This window comes from Ruditapes philippinarum, unplaced genomic scaffold (genome assembly GCF_026571515.1).
Source record: "Ruditapes philippinarum isolate M1 unplaced genomic scaffold, ASM2657151v2 ctg2665_1_1_1_1, whole genome shotgun sequence".
Lineage (NCBI taxonomy): Eukaryota > Metazoa > Mollusca > Bivalvia > Venerida > Veneridae > Ruditapes > Ruditapes philippinarum.
In genome coordinates, this window is record NW_026862957.1 from 316,416 (window position 1) to 335,474 (window position 19,059).

General features: G+C 34.1%; 1 protein-coding gene across 1 annotated transcript in view; it reads right to left on the reverse strand.

Annotated features, from left to right (window-relative positions):
• The window catches only part of LOC132720779 (chromosome transmission fidelity protein 18 homolog), a gene marked incomplete at its 5' end in the record, with an annotated part of 34,759 nt that extends 17,227 nt beyond the window's left edge, over positions 1–17,532 (reverse strand). The window contains 7 exon segments of the mRNA XM_060704986.1: positions 2,106–2,276; positions 2,607–2,760; positions 6,378–6,430; positions 6,782–6,865; positions 7,435–7,559; positions 15,189–15,461; positions 17,319–17,532. Coding sequence (XP_060560969.1) covers positions 2,106–2,276; positions 2,607–2,760; positions 6,378–6,430; positions 6,782–6,865; positions 7,435–7,559; positions 15,189–15,461; positions 17,319–17,532 — 1,074 coding nt within the window.
• Positions 17,533–19,059: the final 1,527 nt, after the last annotated feature.

A 19,059-nucleotide genomic window follows, 5' to 3' on the forward strand; every position in this document is an offset into this window, starting at 1 on the left:
TACTTCTTATGTGTTAATAAATGCAAACATCTGCATGTGCAAACAATTTTAAAACTGTAAAAGTTGAAACTATTTATTGACAGTTTCAGAAGTCTTTGCACTGCCAAAGGAGTTGAAATTTGTAATTAAAATTACTTGCATCTTTTAATTGATTAAAAATTAAAGACAAGAGGGCCATGATGGCCCTGAGTCGCTCACCAGAAACAACTGCTTTTCAGTGTATTCTAATATTAAATTTGAGCATAGAATATGTTTAAACAATAATTTGAAAAAATGCAATGACCTGGGGTATCTAAGCTTTGCTTAAACCAAGCTAACCAAATTAATATAAACAAACTTGATAAAAAAAAAACTACATAAGAATGCTACAAAGTTTGGTGATGATGTTCGAAGGTTTTTTCTATTTTTAGCTTCAGTGGCCCCTAAAAGGGGCTAATCAAATAAATATAAGCAAACTTGATAAAAGAGTACCCAAGAATGCTACAGACAAAGTTTGGTGATTACCCATCAATTGGTTCTGAAGTAGAAGGTTTTTCTATTTTTAGCTTAAGCAGCCCCTAAAAGGGGGCCAATGAAATGAATATGAGCAAACTTGATAAAAGATTACCCAAAAATGCTACAGACAAAGTTTGGTGATCATCCATCAATTAGTTCTGTAGGAGAAGATGTTTAAAAGTATTTCTATTTTTAATTTTAGCGGCCCCTAAAAGGGGCTAATCAAATTAATTTGAGCAAACTTAATAAAAGACAACCAAATAATGCTACAGACAAAGTTTGGTGATCATCCATCAATTAGTTATGTAGCAATAAATGTTTAAATGTATATCTTTTTTTAATTTTAGTGACCCTAAAAAGGGGCCAATCAAAACAATATGAGCAAACATGATAAAAGACTACCCAACAATGCTTCAGACAATGTTTGGTGATCATCAATCCATGACTTCTGTAGAAATAGACATTTAAAGGTATTTCTATTTTTAGCTTTAGCGGCCCCTTAAAGGGGCTAATCAAATTAATATGAGCAAACTTGATAAAAGACTACCCAAGAATGCTATAGACAAAGTTTGGTGATCATCCATCAATTAGTTCTCTAGAAATAGACATTTAAAGGTATTTCTATTTTTAGCTTTAGTGGCCCCTAAAAGGGGCCAATCAAATTAATATGAGCAAACTTGATAAAACAGTACCCAAGCATGCTACATACTAAGTTTGGTGATTATCCATCAATTAGTTCTATAGGAGAAGACGTTAAAAGCGTTTTCTATTTTTAGCCCTAGAGACCCCTAAGAAGGGCCAATCAAAATAATATTAGCAAAGTTGATAAAAGACTACCCAAGAATGCTGCAGACAAAGTTTGGTGATCATCCATCAATTAGTTCTCTAGAAATATACATTTAAAGGTATTTCTATTTTAAGCATTAGCTGCCCCTAAAAGGGGCCAATCAAATTAATATGAGCAAACTTGATAAAAGACTCCCCAAGAATGCTACAGACAAAGTTTGGTGATCATCCATCAATTAGTTCTCTAGAAATAAGCATTTAAAGGTATTTCTATGTTTAGCTTTTGTGGCCCCTAAAAGGGGCCAATCAAATTAATATGAGCAAAAGTTTGGTGATCATCCATCCATTAGTTCTGTAGAAGAAGATGTTTAAAGGTTTTTCTATTTTTAGCTCTGCTGACCCCTAATAGGGGCCAATACAATTAATATGAGCAAACTTGATAAGACACTTCCCAAGAATGCTACAGACAAAGTTTGGTGATCATCCAACTATTAGTTCTGTAAAAGAAGATGTTTAAAAGTTTTTCTATTTTTAGCTCTGCTGACCCCTAAAAGGGGCCAATTGAAATGACATGAGCAAATTCAAGTGTGACTGTCACAAGGATGCTACAGACCAAATTTGAAGTAAATCTGCCTAGTAGTTTCAGAGAAGAAGACGATTGTTGACGCATGACGAGGGACGCCGGAGTATCCCCTTTGATACTAATAGCTCACTTGAGCCTTCGGCTCTGGTGAGCTAAAAATAATCAAAATTTTACATTTCATTTCAAGCATTGAAGCTTTCATGCCTTTTTTACGGTTTTTACTAAACTGAATTTGTTTTACCTTTTGCAGGGGTCTTTTAAATTTATCCAATTCATCAAGAACCTCTGGCTGATTTTTCTTCTTGTACTTGTTCTCCTCTTTTTTCTTTTCCTTTGGTTTAATAGGTAGGTCTTTATCAAATACAACATAGTCCCACATCTTTAGCCAGTGTAGTAAAGTACGATTTATGTTCTGAAAGTTAAAATCATTACAACAATGTAATTTCACAATTTACATCATTACATCAATGTTATTTCATATTTTACATCATTTCTTCATCCCATTTCATATTTTACATCATTTCATCAATGTTATTTCATATTTTACATCATTTCATCAATGCTATTTCATAATTTCTTTCATCAAAAGCAGATGGCCATTTTAAGAACTTGTTCTTCAATAAACTTGCATCAATATGTTCCTTAACACACATTTTCAAAAGGTGCTTCCTTTATCAAGATTGGTTTATAAATATTCAGACTTAACATCTTAAGCATCTTGTCAAGATACACATATACGTACCTCTTCACTTAATAAATCTGTATATCTCTGTGGCGTGTATTTCTCTACCCATAACAATTTTTGTGGGCCCTCTGGTATAGATAATGAAGGAGCATGATTTTCTTTATCCTCCTCTTCATCATCATCCATAAATCCCTGATCCTCGTCTAACTGCCTAGTAAAATAATAAACTCATATTTCACAACAAATTCAATATGTACATTTTTAATAGCTTATAAACATGATATGGAAATATGCAATTATACATCTTAATTTCATAAATTAATTTCAGAACATTTACAACAAGGCCCAGGACTATTCAAGTCCATCACATAAATTAAAACCCATAGACTTAAGATTTAACTATTTCAAACATCAGGATATTGCAAAATCTATCAACTGACATATAGGTGAGATTCAGGTAATAGACAAATTTTTTATTGTACATGCATTTGTTAGCATTTAAATATATTATGCTCAACTATGATATTTGAAAAAACTGATGATTAGTATATAGTCTCTTTTGAAAGGTAAAATAAACATCTTTTGAATACACATAGAGAAAATATGTTATGTTTTAAACTCACTTACTATACACACTATAGGTAATCACAGTATGATTACATAGTCTCATTAAAAAAACTGACAGATAAGAATCGATAGACCAAATTAATTTGACAAGTAATAGAAAATACAGCTGCCAAACATAGTTCATACTTTCACTTATACATATTACACATATTCAGGTAGAATTTACTAGATTTCAACTAGAACCCTTAGCTGAATGCGATTCATACCCCCACCAATGTCCTTGACAGAAGTCGACTTGGAATGGTGGTAAAGGGAATAACTTAAGTGGCACAAATACATATACATAAAAAGAAATTATCTCTGGTGAAAAAAAAGACAAATTGTACAGGTAATGGTATAAATAAATATTGTCAAATAATGTTCGAAACAGTTACAAATAACCTTTCATTTTCCCAATGTACTAAACATTTTCTAAGTCAATTTTTGACCTTCAAGTGTGGCCTTGACCTTAAGCTGGCACAAGGGTAAGATGGGTTCAGCACATTGCCCACTTGGGGTGAACATTTGAGTAAAGTTTGAAAAAAATTCTTCCATAAGTATAGAATTTATAGAGTGGACATGACACATATTGTCTATTATTGATTGTATGTAAATTTAAAGACTTAATTTGTCAAAATGCAATACAGAGTTATGAAACTTGACCTGCATATCTTATTTGTGACACCTCATATATCTTTTAAGTTTCAAGCAAATACCTGTGCTAGTTTCAAATACATGTTAAAATTTAAGAACATTTTCTAAGTCAATTTTTGACCTCAAGTGTGACCTTGACCTTAAGCCGGCACAAAGGCATTATGGATTCTGCAAAGAACCTTGAGGTGAACATTTGAGTAAAGTTTGAGGAAAATTCTTCCATTAGTATAGGTTTTATAGAGGACATGACATATTGTCTAATATTTGATTTTATGTAAATTTGAAGACTTAACAAGAGCCATGTCAATATGGCCATCCCCCGCCAAATGGCTCATTGGAAGAATGTATATGTAGTAGAGCAGAATAATTCCATTTTAAGAGGTCTTTTGGTAATGAAAACTGATGGCTATAGTGATTACAGATTTGAAACCTATGTGAATACTGATGGCTGAAAATAACAAAGGGCAATAACTGAAAAATAATGCAGGGTAGGTTTTCATTCTTGTGTGCTGCATCCCTCCTCAGTAAAATCTATCCACCTATGAAGTTTCAAGTTGATACCTCAAATACTTTTTGAGAAAAAAATTGAATTGAAAAATTAAGTATGAAAAAATAACAAAGGGCAATAACTCAAAAAATATAAAAGGTAGAGTTATCATTCTTGTGCACTGCACACCTCCTGAGTTAGATCTATGCACCTATGAAGTTTCATAATGATATCTCAAAGGCCTTTTGAGTTATGCTCTGGACAAAAATTAATTTTGAAAAATAAAAAAAGGGCAATAACTAAACAATTATGCAGGGTAGAGTTAACGTTCTTGTGCACTGCACTCTTCCTCAATGAGATCCATCCACCTATGAAGTTTCAAGTTGATACCTCAAATACTTTTTGAGATAAGCTCCGGACAAAATAGTATGAAAAAGAACAAAGGGCAAGAACTAAAAAATTGTACAGGGAAGAGTTATCATTCTTTTGCACAGCATTCCTCCTCAATAAAATCTATCCACCTATGACATTTCATGTTGACATCTCAAACACTTTTGAGTTATGCTCCACTCGGGTGAAAAATTATGTATGAAAATAACAAAGGGCAATAACTCAAAAATTATAAAAGGTAAAGTTGTCATTCTTGTGCAGTGCACACCCCCTGAGTGAGATCTATGCACCTATGAAGTTTCATTTTGATATCTCAAAGGCTTTTTGAGTTATGCTCTGGACAAAAATCAATTTTGAAAAATAACAAAGGGCAATAACTCAAAAATAATGCAGGGTAGAGTTATCATTCTTAAGCAGTGCACTCCTCCTCAATGAGGTCTATCCACCTATGAAGTTTCAAGTTGATAACGCAAATACTTTTAGAGATATGCTCCGGACAAAAATGTCGGACAGACGGACGGAAGGTCGGACGGAGACTATTTCTATATCCCCCACCGCCTTTTCGGCGGGGGATAAAAAGGGGCATAACTTTGTTAAAATGCAATACAGAGTTATGAAACTTGACCTGCATATCTTAATTGTGACACTTTACATATTTTAAGTTTCAAGCAAATACCTTTTCTAGTTTCAGAAATATTCAAATACATGTTAAAATTTAAGAATATTTTCCAAGTCAAATATTGACCTTCAAATGTGACCATGACATTAAGCCGGCAAAAGGGTGACATGGGTTCTGCACATTACCTTGTTGAGGTGAACATTTGAGCCAAGATTGAAGGAAATCTTTCAATTAGTGTAGGACTTACAGAGCGGACACAACATACTGTCAAATATTTGATTGTTTGATATTTGACCTTAAATTGTGACCTTGACCTTGAGCTGACACATGGGCAACATGGTTTCTGCACATCCCCTTGTTGAGGTGAACATTTGAGCCAAGTTTGAAGAAAATCTTTCAAATAGTGTAGGACTTACACAGCGGACACAACATACTGTCTAATATTTGACCTTCAACTGTGACCTTGACCTGGAGCTGACACATATGCAACATGGGTTCTGCACATCCCCTTGTTGAGGTGAACATGTCAGCCAAGTTTGAAGAAAATCCTTCAATTGGTATAGGATTTATAGAGCGAACACGAAACTGGAGACGAATGGACCGACCGACACAAGCGAATCCATTATAGCCCCCCCCCCCCCACATTTTGTAGTGGGGGTATAATAAATTTCTGCAATAAAAGTATTTTACCCAAAGATGAGCATAGTATATTTCTATCAGGAATCTTTAGATAAAATTGTATGCTAAATCACTTGACAGACATTAAGAACTTTTTTCAGGGTAAATTTACCACAAATGTAATCTGTGACTCGTGCTTTAACATACAATTGTGATTTTAATATCCAAAGTTCAAGCACAAAAGCCCTGAAACATCCTAAAGTTAAAGCTACAGTTGATATGTTATGATCTGATAAATTCATGATACTTCACCTAATGATTTGTTTAGTGTTAACTTCATCACACAAATTTATATGAAAGTGCAAGTATGATTTTTTATCATTGCGAACCTACAGTTTTTATAGCTTTTTTTTTTTAAATACTCAATTTAAATGAACTGAACCTAGTTACATACCTTCTGACATCCTCACTTAATCTCTGTGATTCTGCTATCAGCATATTTCTTCTCTGTATTGAAGGGAACATAAAAACAAAATATGTAACACATTTAATAAACCATCTTAAATTTTTAAATGCAGGTGAAATGTTACATTTTTTTTTGTATTATTCATGTTTGCTTTATTTTCCATTTCATATGATAGTAAAGCAGGACAGAAAAAGTCAAATGTACAGGTTTATCTTTTAAAACAAAGCGAAAATTTCTTTAATTAAATTACAATGACATTTTTTTATACTTCTCTGAGTGAATGAGTACTATTTTTTTCTTCAATCTGTGTATAGACATACAATGACTACTAGACAAACAATAAATTCACTCCCAACATTATTTATTATTAATCTAACAAAACATTCCCATACCTCTTCTTCCAGTTGTTCCCTTAATACAGATATTGGAACATTTAACAAACTAGAACCATCAAGCTTCTTCCCAAAACTATCAAACTAAAACAAAATTATAGATGATATTTCAATTCAATGCTATTACACTGCTTCCTTATATGGACCAGAATATCTGGCTTGAGAAAAACTGTTTAAGGCAGGAGAGTGGCTCTCAGTCTGAATAGTTTCTACAATAGCCAGATATTACTTTCAGTTCATGACAACGTGTTTAAATATATGTTTGGTTGTCAAAGAATGCAACAAACTTCAAACAGAGTAAAACGTGACTAAAAATGTATATAATACATGGCTAAAAATAAACACAAAAGTTAAAATTCAACCAGTGAAGACTAAATTAAAGATCAAATGAACATTCATAATCTTATATCATTGATAGTTAATGTTTGGTATAAGAAATTTGACTTTTTTTTAAAAGGAATAGGTTTCATTTTAACTTGGTAACTGCCAACAATCCCCTGCATTATGTTATAGGCAACCTGCTTACTTTTGGTCGTATCTTTTTTATTTCTATCTGGCTGGTACTTATAGATCACTTTAATAAATGACAACGGCTTCTTTCAAACAAATCAAAGTCTATTAACTCCCTGATAGATAGCAATATATTCACATACCTGTTTATCATAGTCTAGATCATCTTTGAGCTCCATATATACACGGTTACCCTCTGTTCCTGTTGTTGGTAGGTAAGATGTGGTAGGTATTCTTTTAAACACTCGTTGTCTTTCAAAGTCATAATCTGTAAATCAAAATTGTACACTAAATATTTACATCATTAAAGGCCCATTATGCCCGAAAAATTTTGCTCCTTATAAAGAAAGGAAAAACATGAGTTGTATGGTGTTTGAGAAAATGGTTCAGGTAATTGAGCAATGAGTAAATGTTTTAAAACTATAAACGTAACACCAAATTTAAAGTTTTGAGAAATAGAAATTAATGTTTTTTTTTTTTTTTTGTTTTGTTTTGGGTTTTACGTCACATCGACACAGTATAGGTCATATCGCGACGTTCCAGCTTTACTGGTGGAGGAAGACCTCAGGTGCCCTTCCATGCATTATTTCAGGCACGAACGGGCACCTGAGTAGAACCACCGACGTTCCGTAAGCTAGCTGGATAGCTTCCTCACATGAAAGAATCCAAAGTCCCTGTCGGGATTCGAACCCTCAGCGGTGAGGGAGAAATTAATGTATTTCTGGGGCATAATGAGCCTCTAAGGAAAAAATCTATTTAACTGGTTATCATGCTTGGGCCACTATAAACAATTTCTTGAAAAACAAGAACGTGTTTGTTAAACACAAATGCCCCCGGCTCAGATTCTTGTCAGTAGCAATACTTAAACAATTTTTACCCATTCACTCAGTTATGGACAGAAAAATCGCCAAAAAAATTGTAAACACAAGTTTTATAGCTCGACAAAGTCATTGCATTTTGTAATTGTGAAATATATAAGTTGCCAAGTCATTGCTCTGACTTGTGAAGTTGAAAAATATTCAACTTCATGCAAGTTATCTTCCTACCAAATATGAAATACATCTGTCATTAAATAAAGGCTGTATGGGCAAAAGTGTAAAAATCTATTTTGAGCACTGGTGACCTTGACCAAACTGACCCCTAACTCTATCCAAAAGAAGAATACCATGTAAGATATCTTCCTACCAAATATGAAATACATCTGTCAATAAATAAAGGCTGTATGGGCAAAAGTGTAAAAATCTATTTTTTGCACTTGTGACCTTGACCCAACTGACCCCTTACTCCATCCAAAGGAAGAATACCATGCAAGTTATCTTCCTACCAAATATGAAATACAACTGTCAATAAATAAAAGCTGTATGGGCAAAAGTGTAAAAATCTATCTTTAGCACAAGTGACCTTGACCCACTGATCCCTACCCCAATCAAAAGGATGAATACCATGCAAATAATCTTCCTACAAATTTTAAAATATATCTGTCACTTAATAAAGGCTGTATGAACAAATGTGTAAAAATCTATTTTAGCACAAGTGACCTTGACCCACTGATCCCTACCCCAATCAAAAGGATGAATACCATGCAAGTAATCTTCCTACCAATTTTAAAATATATCTGTCACTTAATAAAGGCTGTATGAGCAAATGTGTAAAAATCTATTTTTAGCACTGGTGACCTTGACCCAACTGACCACTACCTCCATCAAAGTTTATGTTTCTATCAATTATAAGTAACATCTGTCTATAGAATAAGGTCAATACACCTGTAAAAATGTAAAAATCTTTTTTTAATATTGGTGACCTTGACATTGGTAACATTGACCTTGACCCAAATGACCCCATACTACACCCAAAGAAGGAGGTGTTTGTATTAAACTAAGACATCAACTAAAAAATAAAGGCTGTATGAGCAAAAAGGTTTATATTTATTTTTTAAACCAGTGACCTTGACCTTGACCCTAGAGACCGCTTACTCCAAAAAAAATTAGAGGCCCATCAAAGGTACTAAATATGAAAGATATCAGTAAAGAAATTAAGCAATTAGGAGAAATTTAAGATAAATCCAACTTGCCGAAATAGGTTAACCAGACAAGGCCCTATTTTCAAAGTGAAAAAAGGGAAATAACTGGGAAATATGGATGACACAGTTATATAACTTGGCAATATCATGTGCTTTGTATTGATAAGTAAGTGTGGAAATTATAAAGCCATTAGTATAGATAGAACTTAAGATATTTCCAACTTGCTATTTTAGGTTAACCATTATTCATTTTCTAAGTGCTGAAAAGGGCAATAACTTGGTAAAAATGAAAGCCAGAGTTTGAAACTTGCCCAGATCATGTACTTTGTATTGATTAGTAAGTTTGTAAACTTAGAAGCCATTGGTACTGGTAGAACTTAAGAAAAATCCAACTTGCCGTTCTAGGTTAACCTCGTACGGACAGACGGACGGACGGACAGACAGACTGTTCAATTACTATATGCCCTGGGGCATAAAAAACAACCTATGGACTGTGTAATTGCAAACTAAAATTCAAAACCTAATATTTCTATAAAATATTTTCATATTTCTTTATATTTTGCTACTGTTTTAATTTACACTGACACTGTTGATTGTTATATGTTAACCTTTCAGCTTTTCTGACAGTGGAAGACCTTGTGTTATTATATAATTGTTGCTTTTAAAAGACATGTTTCCTTAAAATGATTTTAGTTTTTGTATTTTTTTCTTTCAGTATCCATTCATTAAGTAATAGAAAGAGCACCGAAACACGAGGCTATCTGATTGGTACGAGGGGGCGTAGCCCCCGAGTATTAATCAGATTGCCGAGTGTTTTGGTGTTCTTTCTCTTTTGTATCATAGTCAAACATAAAATCACGTTCCCTGCTGTCACAATATGAAACCCCGGCAAAAATGAACCAATGAACGAACATCTGAATATGACATTTCTGTCGCCCTTTCTCTGCCGTCACAATATGTAAACCCCAGCAAAAATGAGCCAATCAATGGGCATGCTCTGGAGTGCGGGTAACTAATACCCGCACTCCAGTTAATGCACTGTGCATGTATATGTATACGATTTAACCCTGACACATTTTCAACAGAAAGGTCTCCAAACTATGATTCAAGTAAACATATTAACTTCTTTATTCTATGCAGTGTAATAATTTACCTGTATTTATGGACACCTCAACCATGCAAACAAGAATTTGTAACAGAGTTACCAACGTCTCCCGCCTCGGGAAATTTTATATGAAGCATAAAATTGTGCTATTTCAAAAGATTGAGGTTATAATGGATCTCAGGACATTTACTCCAAAATTATGATCAATGCTAGATCTGCAAATGTAACAATAAATTTGTTAAAAAAATAAAATGAAACACGGAATTTAAAAATCTATCATGTTAAGATTTGACCTCTTAGTGTGACCTTGACCTTGGAGGTAGGGGAGCAGGTGTTGTGCATGACATAACGTCTTATTATTGAGACTATTTGTGCCAAGTATTTTCAAAATCCCTTGAACTATGAAGAAGTTATAGATTGGACACAAAATATACCCTTATAATAACAGACTATGTAAATCTTTGATCTCTAAGTGTGACCTTGACCTTGGAGGTAGGGACACAGATGTTACGCATGACATATCATCTAATCATTGTGACTATTTGTCCCAAGTATTTTCAAAATCCCTTAATCTATGAAGAAGTAATGGACGGGACAAAAATATACCAAATAACAGACTCTGTTAACTTTGACCTCTAAGTGTGACCTTGACCTTGGATGTAGGGGTGCAGGTGTTGTACCTTACATATTGTCTTATTATGGTGACTATTTGTGCCAAGTTATTTTAAAATCCCTTGAACTATGAAGAAGTTCTAGATTTGACACAAAATATACCCTATAACAGACTATGTTAATTTTTGACCTCTAAGTGTGACCTTGACCTTGGAGGTAGGGATGCAGGTGTTGCGCATGACACATCCTCTTATTATAGTGACTTTTTGTGCATAGTATTTTCAAAATCCTTGGATCTATGAAAAAGTTATGGACCGGACACAAAATATACCCTGTAACAGACTATGTAAGTATTTGACCTCCAAGTGTGACCTTGACCTTGGAGGTAGGTGACCGTTTTTTGCGCATGACACATCGTCTGATTATTGTGAACAATTATGGCAAGTATTTACAAAATCCCTTCATAGATAAGAAAGTTATGGACCGGACACGACATATACCCTCAAATAGACAATGTTAACCTTGACTGAGCAAGTACGACCTTGACCCTGAAGGTACGGATCTGGTTGTTGCGCATGACACATCCTCTTATTATAACAAACATTTGTGCCAAGTTATTTCAAATTCCTTTGATAAATGACAAAGTTATGGACTGGACACGAAATATATCCTGTAACAGACTATGTTAATATTTGACCTCCAAGTTTGACCTTGACCTTGAAGGTAGGTGACTGGTTTTTGCGCATGACACATCGTCTGATTATTGTGAACAATTATGGCAAGTATTTACAAAATCCCTTCATAGATAAGAAAGTTATGGACCGGACACGACATATACCCTCAAATAGGCAATGTTGACCTTGAATGAGCAAGTGCGACCTTGACCCTGGAGGTAGGGGTCTGGTTGTTGCGCATGACACATCGTCTTATTATAATAAACATTTGTGCCAAGTTATTTCAAATTCCTTTCATAAATGACAAAGTTATGGACCGGACACGAAAGTGTGACGGACGGACGGACAGACGGACGGACTGACAGACGGACGGACAGAGCCTATTTCTATATCCCCCTTTTTTCTTCGAAAAGGCGGGGGACAATAAAAATACCTACATTACATTTATACTTTAAAATGAAAATCTATTTAACAAGAGCTGTCGGTAGGACAGCAACGCTCGACTATTCTTAGTGCTTGATACTATAAAACTAGAAATGTGTCCATAGGACACGGGTGCCCCCACCGCGCCACTGTTCTGTCAATATTTTTACTAAGTCAAGGGAAATAACTCTACAAATACTTGATAAATCCAAAAGCGAGACCCCAGGTGCAAATCTAAATATGTTGAGCAACCTGCCCGTAAGGTTTAATGACTATGTCAAATCCTTTTTGAGTAACTTGCGACACAAGTTGAAAATTGCAAAATTTTACTAAGTCAAGGGCAATAACTCTGAAAATACTAAAAATATCCAGACGAAAATACCCAGGTGCACAACTACACATGCTGATCAATATTCCTGTAAAGTTTCATGACTCTAGGTCAAATACTTTTGAGTTACATGCGACACAAGTTGAAAATTGCAAAATTTTACTAAGTCAAGGGCTATAACTCTGAAAATACTAAAAATATCCACACAAAAATACCCAGGTGCACAACTACACATGCTAATCAATATTCCTGTAAATTTCCATGACTCTAGGTCAAATACTTTTTGAGTTACGTGCGACACAAGTTGAAAATTGCAAAATTTTACTAAGTCAAGGGCAATAACTCTGAAAATACTAAAAATATCCAGACGAAAATACCCAGGTGCACAACTACACATGCTGATCAACATAGCTGTAAAGTTTCATGACTCTAGATCAAATACTTTTTGAGTTACGTGCGACACAAGTTGAAAATTGCAAAATTTTACTAAGTCAAGGGCAATAACTCTAAAAATACTAAAAATATCCAGATGAAAATACCCAGGTGCACAACTACACATGCTGATCAACATTCCTGTAAAGTTTCATGACTCTAGGTCAAATACTTTTTGAGTTACGTGCGACACAAGTTGAAAATTGCAAAATTTTACTAAGTCAAGGGCAATAACTCTGAAAATACTAAAAATATCCAGATGAAAATACCCAGGTGCACAACTACACATGCTGATCAACATTCCTGTAAAGTTTCATGACTCTAGGTCAAATACTTTATGAGTTACGTGCGACACAAAAGTGAACGGACGGACGGACGGACGAACAGACGGACGGACGGAAGGACGGACGAACAGACGGACGGACGGACGGACAAGGGTAAATCTAAATGCCCGCCACTAACGTGGGGGCACAAAAATGCTTGATACAGTTACCTCCTCCTGTTTACAGGTTGGGGTCATGATGGTCAACAAGTGTGCAAAGTTTCAAAGCCATATGTCAATGGACTTTGAAAATATTTGAGGTGTTACAAAAACTTTTAACATAAATTTTAAGTCGAACAAGAGGGCCATGATGGCCCTGAGGTCGCTCACCTGTATATAGGCCCCCTAGGCTGGCCAGTTTAAACCCCAGGGCTTTTATTTGAACAAACTTTGTAGACACTCACTAGAAGATGTTTCATGCTTAATATCTAAACTCTAGCTATTTGAGATTTTTTCAAAGAAGGTTTTTGAAATTTTTGCTATACACATATAAGGAAAATCAATGACCCCCGGGGCGGGGTCAATTTTGACCCCAGGGCTTTTATTTGAACAAACTTAGTAGACACCCATTAGAACATGTTTCATGCTAAATATCTTAGCTCTAGCTCTTTGAGTTCTTTAAAAGAAGATTTTTAAGTTTTTACTATATGCATATAGGGAAAATCAATGACCCCCCTGGTGCCGGGCCAATTTTGACCCCAGGGCTTTTATTTGAACAAATTTGGTAGACACTCATTAGAACATGTTTCATGCTAAATATCTTAGCTCTAGCTCTTTGAGTTCTTTAAAAGAAGATTTTTTAAGTTTTTACTATATGCATATAGGGAAAATCAATGACCCCCCTGGGGCGGGGCCAATTTTGACCCCAGGGCTTTTATTTGAACAAATTTGGTAGACACCCATTAGAACATGTTTCATGCTAAATATCTTAGCTCTAGCTCTTTGGGTTCTTTAAAAGAAGATTTTTTAAGTTTTTACTATATGCATATAGGGAAAATCAATGACCCCCTGGGGCGGGGCCAATTTTGACCCCAGGGCTTTTATTTGAACAAACTTGGTAGACACTCATTAGAAGATGTTTCATGCCAAATATCTAAGCTCTAGCTCTTTGGGTTCTTTAAAAGAAGATTTTTCAAGTTTTTACTATATGCATATAGGGAAAATCAATGACCCCCTGGGGCGGGGCCAATTTTGACCCCAGGGCTTTTATTTGAACAAACTTGGTAGACACTCACTAGAAGATGTTTCATGCCAAATATCTAAGCTCTAGCTCTTTGGGTTCTTTAAAAGAAGATATTTAAAGTTTTTTCTTTCGGTTGCCATGGCAACCAGAGTTCTGCATGGAATTAAATTCTTTGAACAATTTTTAAAGGTGACCACCAAAGGAACATTCCTGTGAAGTTTGGATGAAATTGGCTTAGTGGTTTGTGAGGAGATGTCATTTGAAGCAAAAGTTTACGGACGGACGGACGCCGGACAAAAGCTCACCCTGTCACTTTGTGACAGGTGAGCTAAAAAAGGGGCATAATTCTGTCAAAATGCTTAATAAAGTTACCTCCCCCTGTTTACAGGTTGGGGTAATGATTGTGAACAAGTGTGCAAAGTTTCAAAGCCATATGTCAATGGACTTTGAAAATATTTGAACTATTAATTTACAAAAACTTTAACATAAATTCTAAGTCGAAAAAGGGGCATAATTTTGTCAAAATGCTTGATACAGTTACCTCCTCCTGTTTACAGGTTGGGGTAATGATGGTGAACAAGTGTGCAAAGTTTCAAAGCCATATGTCAATGGACTTTGAAAATATTTGAACTATTACAAAAACTTTAACATAAGTGGTTACGCTGACGCTCGGGTGACTACAATAGCTATACTTATTCTTATCGAATAGTCGAGCTAAAAATTATGGTTTTTAAGTCTGAACACCTCTCAAAAGATTTACTACTTAAATGATTTAATCCTATAGATCTACAAATTTACCTTCAGCTCTGGTAACAGTCCTGCCCGACTGATTATCAATACTCAATTCCCTGACAATCTGTTTGTTCCTGTGTTCTAATATTCTCTCAATAGCTCGTCTGTCTGGCGAGGGCGGGGCTTCCACTTCTTCAACAACTTCTGTCACTTTCTTTGTGACCTTACCGTCATGTAGACCTTTGGGCTTGACCTTTGGAGTTGGTAAAAGTTCATCATCCCATAGCTCATCATCATCTAACTGATTGATATCCACTCGACTTTTTTTCGAAGCTGGAACTGAAATTAAACTTCATTATTTTTTAAAGAAATCTTTGCTAGAAAACAAGTTAACCAACATTAAATGACATTAGGAGAGAGATTTACCAAAGTCATTGACTTCCTCCTCAATCCTGTTTCTAAATTGTAATGTGTTTTGTTGATATATTTAAAGTAAGAAAGGATTTTAGTTACATAGTTTATACTTAATATACATTATTCATGACAGCCCATAAATGTGTTAAATTTTCTACAACAGAACTCGATTTAAATCCATTCGAATTCCACAGTATGAAATAAATCATCTCTGCCACACGTATAGAAGCAAGCTTAAATTTTGTTCACTTTGACCAGAATTCATTATTTTTTATAAATTTCAGTACTTTGATATTGGATGGCTGATATAAAAATTAAACTACAATTAACCATTGAACAGTGACCAGCATTTGCTACCATTTCAGAGCCAGGCCGACCTGAACTTTCATGCAGACAAACCAGACTATACAGTTTGCTGACAAACAACATTATCATCATGATATTCATACAACTGATAACAGGCAGTTCCAACAAGAGCTATCACATCAGACAGCGAAGCTCGACTAATGAAATCCTGGATGCAGTAAGGAGGACAAAACTATGAAAGAAAAATCAATTATGTATAATTATGTATTAAGTTACAGTAAAAAATAACATTTGTTAACATAAATTCCAAGATCAAGGGGAATAATTCTAGAAATAGTCATGCTAGAGTTATGGACCTTGCCACACAACATTTGTGTAATGATAAGAAATATATATTTGAAGTTTGAAGTAGATACCTTAAAAAATAAAGAAGTTATTATATTTCTTAAAGAAAATCCTAAGTTCAAAGAGAGATAAATCTGTAAATATTGCTTCAAGAGTTATGAACATTGTCACATAAAATGTAATTGATGATAAGGAATAAGTATTTGAAGTTTGAGGTGGATACCTTTAAAAATAAAAAAGTTAAAATAAAAAATAACATTTTTCTAGTAAATAAATCTAAGTTTATGGGGAGATAATTCTTGCAATATTGGTGCTAGAGTTATGAACCTTGTCACATAAGATGTGGATGATGATAACGTAAATATAATTGAAGTATGAAGTTGATCACTTCAGAAATAAATAAGTTACAGTAAAAAATAATATTTTTTATGGAAAATTCTAAGTTCAAAGGGAGATAAATCTGAAAATATTGGTGCTAGAGTTATGAACCTTGTCACATAAGATGGGGATGGTGATAACGTAAATATATTTGAAGTATGAGGTTGATCCCTTAAGAAATAAAGAAGAAACAGTAAGAAATAGTATTTTTGGAGGAAAATTCTAAGTTCAAGGGGAGATAAATCTGAAAATATTGGTGCTAGAGTTATGAACCTTGTCACATAAGATGGGGATGATGATAAGGTACATATATTTGAAGTATGAGGTTGATCCCTTAAGAAATAAAGAAGTATCAGTAAAAAATAGTATTTTTTAAGGAAAATTCTAAGTTCAAGGGGAGATAAATCTGAAAATATTGGTGCTAGAGTTATGAACCTTGTCACATAAGATGTGGTTGATGATAAGGAACATATATTTGAGGTTTGAAGTTGATACCTTTAGAAATGACAAAGTTATAGTGAAAAATATTTTACTGCACCAAAACTTTAATCTAAAATCTGGACGCGGACGCCGGGGCGAGTAGGACAGCTCTCCATATACTTAGTATAGTCGAGCTAAAAATGGAAAATGGACAAATCAGTTCAAGAAATCTTGCAGGTCAAGGGTTAATGTGAAAGTTTTAAACTGACTTCATGCCAAGTCTATATCATAACCGTGGCTGAGATATAGCAAGAATAGCCTGAAAATCGGTACCTGACAGATCAATGTCGTCATCATCATCATATTCAAGGTCACTGTCAGACTCATTATGCTCTTCTCTTCCTCTCTTCTTCTGACTGGAACCATTCAACTTCCTGCTTTCTCCATTGTTGAGAAGTGAACCAGTCATTGGAATCATAGGGCTTCTTACTGGATTCTCTGGTAACTTTTTGTTTTTAGGTGTTTCAAACTGAAGAGATTTTCTTGGCTTTGGAGACATTCTGTCTGGTTCTAAAAAGAAAAGAAGATTATATTTATTCAAGCCTATCATTCAATGACATGATTCAAATAAATGATATAAGTCTTTGTTTATGTAACTATTTCAGTCAAAGTTCATTTATATCTACATGTATTTAATATTCATATTCGGTATCCTCTTTCTTATTCTGTCATGAATATGAATTAAATCTTTACAGTAAAGCAAGTCACAGTACATAATTAACTAAATTACTTAGCAAATTAAAACTGTCATCTTTGTTAAAACAAGGTTTCATTGATTCAGAGTCAACTCGTCCCCTGGTCAACTCGTCACCTTTTTGGTCAACTCGTCCCCTGGTCAACTTGTCCCCAACTCGTCCCCTATATTTTATTATTATTTGTTTTTCATATATTTCATAAATTATTATACACTGTTAAAATAATTTATTATAAAATTACTGAATTTAACATATTTTGACGCTTTTTGTATGCCAATATTACGTCACCTTAGTGCAATAACGTAATAAGTGCTTCTTTATTTAATAACAGTTATTGAGTTCTTGCACTAATGTGACAAAATTTTGGAGTTTTTTTCATCTAATAATAAGTATAATATATATGCATAATTCTGATTAAATTACATACAGAAAAAAACAACACGAAGTCGATCAATAGCAATAACATTTAATGTATAATGTATTATATTTATCAGGGCAACTTTTATATTGACAATTTCACAACAAACAATTATCATATTTTTAATTGACACAATCCTTCTATAATGAGATCAATACGCACCGACATCAAGTTTTTAGTACTTCTAATTTCTGTTAATCTGTCGTCAGTCTTTAATCCATTCATGGAGGCGGTAAAAATCAAAGAGTTGGACCTAATTTTAGTTTTAATTACCATTAAAACTCCGATTAATTAAACATTAATTGAATGTTTGCAAACTTACCTGTCTTTGTAGTTTTACATCAAAGCTATGCACGTGCTCTTAGCTAAAGATCATTAAAATTTAACGTAAAAAAGACGTTATTTTACTAATATTTTGATATCAGTCAAATTCATTATTAATTATACATAAAAGAACTATTTAAAGACATTGATTTACAACATAATAGTGACGATTAGATCGAAGGTAGGGGACGAGTTGACCATATTAGGGACGAGTTGACTCTTTGAGGACGAGTTGACCAAAAGTAGGGGACGAGTTGACCAAAAAGGTGACGAGTTGACCAGGGGACGAGTTGACCGGATTGCGTTTCATTCACGGGCTTTTATCAGTGACCGAAATATTAACAATATGGCTATTATTTTTTATATTAAAGGTTAGAAATAAAAGACAAAAAACTTTTGTATTCATATACGGTATTTTGGCCATGATTTGTATGAATGAAATGATAAATTTCAGAACCAAAAAAGCAATATATTTTAAAAAGTGAAGTTCGAGCCGAAAATACCATCGTACGAAAATACCTCAAATTGCCGAAAACATTTACCATATTTACCAAACAAACGTCTAATATTTCATTAC